Here is a 9,268-nt window from a genome sequence, read left to right as displayed (position 1 = left end):
TAACAATTTTGCTTGAAATTTAACTTGCCTTGAATCCTACCTAGTTTACCCGGGTTAAATCAGCGTCCCTGTGCAGACCAAGCTAACCTGCTAAACCGGGTAGTTGCAATTGCCCTCGTTTGGCCGTGCGGGGCTGCGGGCAGCCTGGGGGCCCTCTGCGGGGCAGGGCCGGGGGCCGGGACCGGCCCCACGCGTGGGGCAGGCGGCCGAGCGGGCTCCCACGGCGGCCGGCGCTGCCCGCACCCCTCCCGCTCCATCTGCCGGCGGCGGCTGCAAACTGCCTCCTGCCTTCACCTGCTGCCGGCGGGCTCCGACCCCCAACCCCGGCCGCGCCGCGCGGGGCGGGCAGGAGCAGCTCCCACTCGTGCCCCTCCACGGGGTGCAAACCCGCACGCGGTGCCCCCCGCACGACCGCCCCACGCTGCATCCCGGCAGCTTTCTCCCCGCACCGTCCCCGCTCCAACTCCGCGCTGCCCTGCCCGGGGAGGGAGGGAGCCCACGCGTGTTTCGCGCAGCCGGCGGAGCGGCGGGGCTGAGGGAGGCGGCAGGGCGGCGCGGAGGTCTGCGGGGGGGGGCGTGGGGGGGGGCGGGGGGCCGCCCCGCAGAGCCGCCGCCCCCCACGCGTGTCCGCGCCCCGCTCGTTTCCCACGCGGCGGGGCGGAGCGGGGCCGTGACGCGGGGCGGCGGGGCTATAAAGCACCTGCCAGGCGCCCGCCGGCTCCAGACGCATCGCGGCGGCTCCCGTTAAAGCACCGCACGGAGAAGCAGTGGGAGAGCCGGGACGTGGGGGAAAAGGAGGAAAAAAACCCAGCCCAGCCCCACAAGGCTCCAACTCTCTGCAGCCAGCCCAGCCCCACGCCTGCGAGACCCGCGGCCATGCCCAGCCACGCCGTGCTGCTGGCGCTTGCCCTCTGCACCCTCCTGGAAGATGGTGAGCCCCGGGCTGGAGGGGGGCTCGGTGCCCCGGGGGGGGCTGCTCTGGCAGGGGGACCCCTCCGCACCCCCTCGGCTGAGGGAGCGGGGCTGCGTGGGGTGCCGGAGGGTGCCCGGGGTCTGCTGCGGGGTGGCTTCGCCGTGCCCTTGCTCCAGGGGTAGCCTCTGCAGCTGCCGGGGTTATGTGAGGCATTTATGAGCCTCCAGCCTTGCAGCTGGCAAAGCTGCACCTCCTATAAAACTGCCTGCATACTGAAATCACCGTCACCCTTACTGGCGGTGTAGTTGCAGAGGTGACATACCGACGGGCACCCCAGCGCCCTGCACTGAGCCTGCAACTCATCCCTTCCTCCTTCTGCCGCAGGTATGGGCCATCCTCCGCTGGAGTCCCACCTGGCCTCAGCCAGCGTGGAGCACCCGAGGACCAAGCGATGTTCCTGCAACAGCTGGCTGGATAAGGAATGCATTTACTTCTGTCACCTGGATATCATCTGGGTCAACACACCTGGGTAAGCACGAACGTAGTTTTCGGGGGGTGGGGGTGGCTCTGTTGATGAGTAAGTGACTGTACTTTCTGATTGAGGATGGGGTTAGGTTAGAGGAAGGTGAGAAAGGGTCCCAGCGCTGTGAGGCTCTTGTAGCACCTGCTTTGGAGAGCAGTGCCAGTCCAGTCCTTTCCAACATCTAGAAAGGGACAAGCTGTGCTTCTGCTCAGGAGTTTCAGTATAACCCACAGGGGAGGGGGGTGAAAGCACAGGGTGCTGCCTCCTCGTGGGTTCATCTTTTTCTGAGATTTGTACCTCTGCAAGCCGAAAGCAACACCAAGGTGTTAGAGCTGCAAGTCAGAAAGAAATTTCCTCTACCCGCTTGCGAACTGGAACCCTGACTGCTGACTGCCAGTATTGTTAACGAGCCGGGGGGGGCTGGCACTAAAGTCCTGCGGCTGCCAAGTCCTGCCCTCAGGAATGCTACAGCAGCTTTCCCAGCACTTTCAGACCAATGGCCATCACACTGTAGCAAAACACATGTACTCAGGTGTGGTTATAATCATGCTTGCTAACGTGCAATTACAACTCACTGCTTGCTCAGAGAATAGTTGCAGTCACTGCCAATCCTAAACCCTCTGGGAGAGTAGATTGCGATCAAAGATGGAGCGGGAATTCGCTAACAGCTCTGAAAGCATGCTGTGATCAGAAGAACCTGTTATGGCCCCAAGACATCTTGATTTGTACTATGTCCTGTGTGTTAAAACCCACAGGGGAAGGGAAAGCTCTGACATCTCTGTGCTTGAGAAACCGGCTGCTTGCTGCTGGGGGGGCTGGTGGACTGGGGCAGCCACACTCCTCCTGCGCTTCGCTGCCCAGGTGAACTGCCAGCGTGCCCAGCCTATGTGGCGACCCTTGCACAGGTGTCTGGGCTGCTGCAAGGAGAGAAAATTCCACTTGCAACCCAGCACCTACTGGCACGGCAATCTCCCTGGGAGGGGTAGGGTGGGGAAAACGGTAGGTGGGAGAGGAGCTGGAGTTTAAAGGCTTAGACATATCAGTGACCTTTTCACCTTATGTCTATAGATGAGTCTTTTATTATCCTGGCACTGGCTTGGCTGCCTGCCAGGACTGTGTTATAAACTTGTTGGCTAATAAAAAGTTAGCTGCATAGCTGATTTCTTTTGTTTTTTACAGACACACCGCTCCCTATGGCTTGGGAAGCCCGCCAAGGCGGCGCAAGAGATCGCTCAGCAGGTGCGAGTGCTCGCACTCGCGGGACAACGGCTGTGCCACCTTCTGCCAGGTGAAGCCTGGGTAAGTCAAGGGGGTCCTGGGGATGTCCCTGGGGGCTGCTCTGCGGGGGTGCAAGCAGATAGACAACGCTGAGGAGCTGGAGTAACTCCACAGCCTCCCTGGGGATGGCCGCTCAGGTCTTTGCAAACAGCTGGAACTTGTCTAGTGGCTTTCATACCCCTCCCAAGAGGCCCTGGCAAAGTGTCACTAGGGTGTTTTTGTTGTACAATAGCGCCTTTTCTAGCTGATATGAAGCAATGTTACCTCCATCCCTCCTGCTGCCAGGAGGCTGAGGGTGCGCTGGTGGGAAGGGAGGAGCTGGCAGCAGGCTGGGAGAGGGACACGCGGAGGGTGAGAAGCTTTGGGACACCAGTGTCTCCTGCGTGGCTCAGGTGGGAGAGGCTGCAGGAGAGCAGGGCTGCTGAGAGCTGGGACTCAGAAGTAAAATGACTTCTGTATCCGACTCTTCTTATAGTGCACGTCGGTTCTCGGTTGTCTCGCTTCAGCCAGCGGTATAGGAGTGCTTACGCTGTGGGGAGGTGGGGAGCAAAGTCATTGTAGAGATCTGTCATTAATTTCATACCAAGGCAATAGTTAAAATCCCCAATGATTAAATAAGACTGTGAATAAAGCAAGGATAGAAGTAGAAGTGAGCTATAAATAGCTCTCAAATAGCTGCAATTAACCCTTCAAAAGCTTGCATTCAACTGTCTTAGTCTGTCACTGGTGACATTAGAGCAACCCTCCCCCTGGTACTTACCATAGCATGGCTGGATATGAGTGCTTCATGCATCTCCTCTTGCTCATTAGGTACCTCCAGAGTCTGAAGCTCCCAGTGAGCTCTGGAGCATCAGTGAAGTCTCCGCAGAGCAGTGGTGTGAGGCCTTCCCATCATGGCCTGCTGAGAGCTCTCAGGTGAGCATGCCACTTAAACCTGCCCTGAACTTCCCTCATAAGCGCTTCAAAATCTGCGGTTGTGACCCCAGACTGCGTTTGCCACTTGGATTTGACCTGGCTTCTCCCTGTTGTCTCCCTTTAAATGAGTAGACTTGACTATTTCTGCTCTCCATAGAATTGAAGGCTAACAGCTGAGGGAACCAGGGCTGCTTGTGTCCTTCCAAAACTAAAGGAATATTACATAAAATGTAATTCTTGATTGGAGTGGGAAGTTCCTCTGATATGGGACAGGCAAATGGGTGATGTACAAGAAGGGGCGGAGGGATGGCATCATGTAGGAAAATGATTGATTGGGCAGCAGCTTTGGACCAAAGGAAATAGCTTTTCTCACATCACATCAGTGAGTTGTGGAACTCACTGCTGGAAAAACCGTGGACTCCAGGAGTGTAAATGAGTTAAAGGGAGCTGGCAAATTGACGGAGAGCTGGTCCCTTGGTGGCAGTGAAATCAGGTGCGATGGGAACAATTTCTGAAAGGCAGATCTGGGGAAGCGTCACTTGGGTCATGCCCTGCTGCAGGACTCCTTGAAGCCTCTGCCACTGGTGGAAAGGGGCTATGGGGCTAGATGGATCTCTGCTGTGGCTTAATACAGCTGCAGCTAGAAATCACCCCTTTTCCTTGCCCTGTCTTCTGCCTCAAAAAAAACTTGGTGAGGAGTAGATAAATATCATAATATGGGCTGTTGCTGAGTAGTAAGCAAACAGACTGGAGAATGAATGTAGTGTCTCTTCTGTTTACAGGGATCTTGCTGTCTCCAGTCTATGGTTCAGCAAGCATCAGCATCGTTCTCAGAGGAACGCACAGCCAACAGTTTTGCCTTGGAAGAAGAACATCTGGAAGAAGAAGAGATAAGAAACAAGTGCATACCAAGTTCACCAGAAGAATTTGGAGTTCTGTGGGTGCCACTAACTCCGCTGTCGGTAGTTAGAGCTGAAGGAAAGGCCATGAGTGGAAGGGGGAAGAAGTGGAAGTCTCCATGCTCCTGTTGCGTGAACCAGTACTGCATGCACTCCAGAGACTGTTGTAAAGGGAAAACTGTCTCTCTATACAGTCATAGATGTGTCGTGGAGCCGAATTGTGCCTTTTTGGATCAGGCAAGGGTCTTGCTGGTAGAGTACTAGCTTAACTCTGCACTGGAGTCCTAGGCAGAGGGTCAGCCCGCTCTGGGCCGTTGAATCACCTACAAACCAGATGGCTCTGTGCAGTTCTGGACCTGGCAGCACTGACCTCATATCGCTGGCCTGGTCTGCTCTGCCTTTGAGCCGTGTTTGAGCATGGTTCTGGCGTGGCCCCATTCAGAGGTGGTTTGGTGGGGACAAACTGCCTCCAGCGTGACCTGCCTGAGCCCACCTTTGCACTTTTTTCTTTTACTTGTCAGACAGTGCGATGTGCATACGAATGAGACTCCCATGGTAAAACAGCTCCCAAATTTTTATTAAAGGAATATATATCATCTAGAAGCCTGAAAGCCAACTGAGTAGTCAGTGGCATTCTTTGGCTGAGAAATTCACTGAAGGGCCGTCCTTAAGTGGCTCTTCTTTAGGTGGAGGATAGTTTGCTTACACCGGAGCTTGCATCAAATCCAAGCATGACCCCTGCCATCAGGCACAGCGGCAGCAGGGATGGGGAGGCTGAAGTGGAGCTGTCATTCTGCAGGAGCCCTGTGCATGCAGCCCCATGGAGCCTGGGAGAGGGAGCCCTGCTGGGTCTGAGGCAGAGCCACGCTGCTAATCTGGATGAGTTCAGTGATGTGAATCTGTCTCATCTCCTTCGCCATACCCTTGGTAGGGTAGCATGCTTCCAGCTCTTAACCTAATATCCCAGCTTTCTTTCAGCTCTGCCTGAAAGGAAGGGCTAGGGGCAGAGAAGATGGGTGGTGGGAAAATAGCACGCTAAGGCTTGCTTGCTGCTTTGCTTAGATCAGGTCTCTGAGTTGGACTTCACATAATAAATGACCAGTATATGGATAGCATGTCACTATGGGAAGTGTAACCTGAATTAAGAATGCATTAGGCAAGGGGCAGCCAGGTGGGATTGATGTGGAGAAAAGGATCACTGAGAAGAGAGCACAGCACTGTCTGCACAGCTTTAGAAGAAAGTCTTGGATTTAAAGAAGCCAGAATCATGGCTGCTTCCCCAGGCCTGGAGCAGCACAGTGCTGCTGGCCCAGAGGAGGGAAGGAATAATTTGGAAAAAACACTGAGCCCAGGACCTAGAAACCAATCTTGTAGGCAAACACAATGTCAAGGCTCTGGAGCTGTATCACAAATGCACTTTTGTTTGCCTGGGCAGATTAACTTCTATTATAAATCATGGCTGCAGCTGTCATCTGGTTCGTGCAGATAAATAATTGCTCTCCTGGAACCACTGTTGGGTCCCCCTTGCTGCCCAATCCAGTATTACACAGGAGCACCTAAAAAGCTGCTTGAAGTTGGTGGTGGACCAAGATCTGTGGCTGTTGCAAATGTAGTCCCATTGGACGTACAAAATACTTCCTTGATTTTGCTTTATGCCCTAGAGGGGGGAAAAAATGAGACCAATTGATTGTATCAGAAATGAAACAGCAAACTAATCATTTGGTCCCCAAAGCTGCAGAGAAACTTTTTTATAGTTGACCTTCTGAAGGTTTGAGTCATTCTAAAAAAAATCCTGAAAGGATTTGTTCCAGAGGAAACTTTGCACATGGTTTAATGTGAGCCTAGTAATTTAAAATAAAACTACTGCTGTACAGACCTATGTATATCTCCTTGTGTGTATAATGTCTCATCTTTAAGTGACTTATTGCACACATGCCATATGTAGCATCCTGAAATCTGTATATTTATTTAAATCTATTGATTTTTTTAGACAGTAATTTGCAAAATTTAATTTGTAATAAATAATGACGAAAGTCAATAGCATTTTTCTTCTTTCTTTGACGGCTGGGTCGTGGTGGAAGCAAAAGGAACCCAGATGGCCATAAGCACTGTGAAAGTGAGTGGGGCAGCAAAGCTGGGTGAGAATGGGGAGGCTGTGCAGTCTTGTGAATGGTCCTGAGCAAATTTCAGTTCAAAGTGAATCCCTCTAGCTGACTTAAACATACCTTAACTTAAAATAAATCCCTTGTTCCTTTCTAGATGTCTATGGAAACATAGATGTGAAATAATCCCAACCCTGTTGTGCTTAGAACTGTGGGTGCTGGGACCAGCTTGAATCCTTGTGCCAAGGGATCCTGTTAATGTTTTCCCGTGGTTTAGTCCTTTGCCTCAAATCCTCTTAGCAGCTCTGTGGGTGTCAGCATCACAGGGACAGAGCAACCATACACTCTCTCCTGCACCCACTAACTTTTAGATCTGAGTTTTGCTGATTGTTTTTAATTCTTTTTTGTTGTTGTTGTTGTTTTAAGTACAGTTAAAAAGTCATCATCCATTTGATGGTCTTCTTTGCATGAAGACCACACCATAGATTATGCTGGTGTAGTTAACTCCGTGAATCTCACGGTGCAGCTGTGAGAAGGGAATAAAAAAGAAACATTAACATAATAGCTAGCACTGTGCTTGCTGCATACCCAGAAACCATGGCACTTCTTCATGGTTTTCCATGGCTTCCTGGGAACAGTAGTCCAGAGAGCTACAGCCCCATCCTTTCCTACTGCCCAGCTTTCTTGTCTGAGCTGCATCACCCACGGCCAAGCCTCCACCCTGTGACTCGGTGTTAGAGTGTGTGAAAATCAGATTCCTTCAGATGTTTCTATGACAATGTCATAGTTTCTATGACTCTAATGATAAAGGTCCATGATAAAAAGGACCTTGAATTACAGGTAAAAGGGAAAAAAGGTATCGTGAAACACTGCAAATTTCCTGTGTACAATATCTAAGGTGTAATTCTCCCCTCTTCTGCTCAACCTTGTTCCAGAACAGGCCTGAAAATTTTGCCTGTTTGGGCTAATTTCCACGGTGTCCTGCTTGGACTGATTTCAGGTGGTGTGAATGAGGAAGCTGAGGGTTGTTGGAAATTCATTCATTTCCCAGGAAAGATTTCCCCATCATCTGGAATGTCTATTAAGCCAGCCTTGGGCCCAGCCTTTTATTTGCCTTTCTTAAGTCACAGAAGAACTATGGCCTTAGTCAGCCCTTGGTCTCAGAGATCAAAGCATCCCTGCTCAGGCAGCTCATGGCCCAGCCAGCTGTGAGAGTAATAGCACAAGGGGAGCATCGCATTTGCTGGAGGTGTGACCATAAGAAATGGACTTGAAGCAAGACATTCAAACAAGGAGAAAGAAAATTTGAACTAATCCATTTGTGGGTGGGTTGGGTTTTGGTTTTTTTTTTCTGGCCCTAAGATCAATGAACAGAGGAAAATTTCCGGATAAGGCTGAATGATGGAAAATCTTTCAGGGCAGGCTTTTCACATTCACTTGGGGAAACTTTGGACTCACTGGTGAGTACTACAGAAGGAAATATTGAAAGTCAGCATGTCTGGATAACCAGTTTAAAAATACCACAGGTCAGACATCCAGAAAAGTCCCCCAAGGCCCCGATCAAAAAATCTCAGAAGACCTCCTTGCTAGGATCTTATAAAAGGCCCCTCAGGTGTCCCACCCAGTGCTGAGGAGCAACCTGAGCCTGGCAGTAACCCCATGGTGTTGCCTGGAACAATGCCAACATCTGTGCAAATCCCAGCCCTTCGGGTACAGTTTTAATTACAAGAGCTAATTAGGTATCACCCAAGGGAAAAAGAGAAGGGAGATGCTTAAGAGCATCTTAATTAGGGTGAAAAGGGAGAAGAGAGGATGAGCTTATTCTGAGGTTATTGAATTCAGTGATAAAAATTAGCTGAAGTAGGTTGAAGGAGGCATATTTTATAAATTCTCACACTTAACAGGAAAGAACAGAATAACAAAACTTTATTAAAGAGTAAAATCCAGGAAAGAAGACAACTTCCAAAGCCAGTTCTAAGTATAAGTGCTAGGATATCTTTCCTAAGATACAACTTTTTGATTGAGCAGTCCTTTTTATGACTGACGATTCCCATAAAAGTGGACCTCTTGCACCCTGTGTGTGACTCTGGCATCTTTCTGCAGCAGGAGTTCCTGAAGAAGAGCTTTTGTAGGTGGCCCACAGGCAGCTAACTTTCCTTCTGCAATGTGGGAGGGTTCTGTCCTCATCAGGTTAGGCAATATTTTTTTTGGTGGGACTTTGTTCATGTCTCACATTTGTTGAACTGATAGGTTCTGCACAGGAGAAGACGTGTTGACATAAAAATAGAAGGATGCTTTGAATGAGGGGTATTTGGGTGGATGCCTTTTCAAGGCCAGCCTTTGATGCTTCCATGGAAAGAAGAAGTGGTCCATGGCAGATATCTGCTTTGCTAGAAGATTCTTTTGCCTGGCATTTTATAATTTTGCCCTGCTTTGGTTTGGATCACCCTGCAGAAGAGTTGAGCCTTATGAAATAAGACCTATGGTGCAACAGGCGGGGAAGGGACACTGAATAATGGGTGCAGAGTGATGCTTTGCCATGGGTCAGCAGCTGGTCCCGGTGCCTTTGGTTTCGGCACCTCTGGCCTGAGCTACAAGGTCAGTGGCTCTGTGGAGGTTGAATATGGACCAGCAGTAT

General features: G+C 50.8%; 1 protein-coding gene across 1 annotated transcript; it reads left to right on the top strand.

Moving 5' to 3' along the window:
• The first annotated feature begins 744 nt into the window (after positions 1 to 744).
• Positions 745 to 6,571, top strand: EDN2 (endothelin 2). Its single transcript, XM_009468432.2, has 5 exons — positions 745 to 931; positions 1,298 to 1,442; positions 2,616 to 2,735; positions 3,525 to 3,629; positions 4,412 to 6,571. Exons 1-5 carry the CDS (start codon positions 877 to 879, stop codon positions 4,521 to 4,523), a joined length of 537 nt encoding a protein of 178 aa, XP_009466707.2. The 5' UTR covers positions 745 to 876; the 3' UTR covers positions 4,524 to 6,571.
• Positions 6,572 to 9,268: the final 2,697 nt, after the last annotated feature.

This window comes from Nipponia nippon, unplaced genomic scaffold, assembly GCF_047370975.1.
Source record: "Nipponia nippon isolate SJK-2023a ecotype South Korea unplaced genomic scaffold, ASM4737097v1 scaffold_23, whole genome shotgun sequence".
NCBI classification, from domain to species: domain Eukaryota; kingdom Metazoa; phylum Chordata; class Aves; order Pelecaniformes; family Threskiornithidae; genus Nipponia; species Nipponia nippon.
Note: the sequence above shows the minus strand (reverse complement) of the source record. Positions and strands in the feature narration are given on the sequence as shown.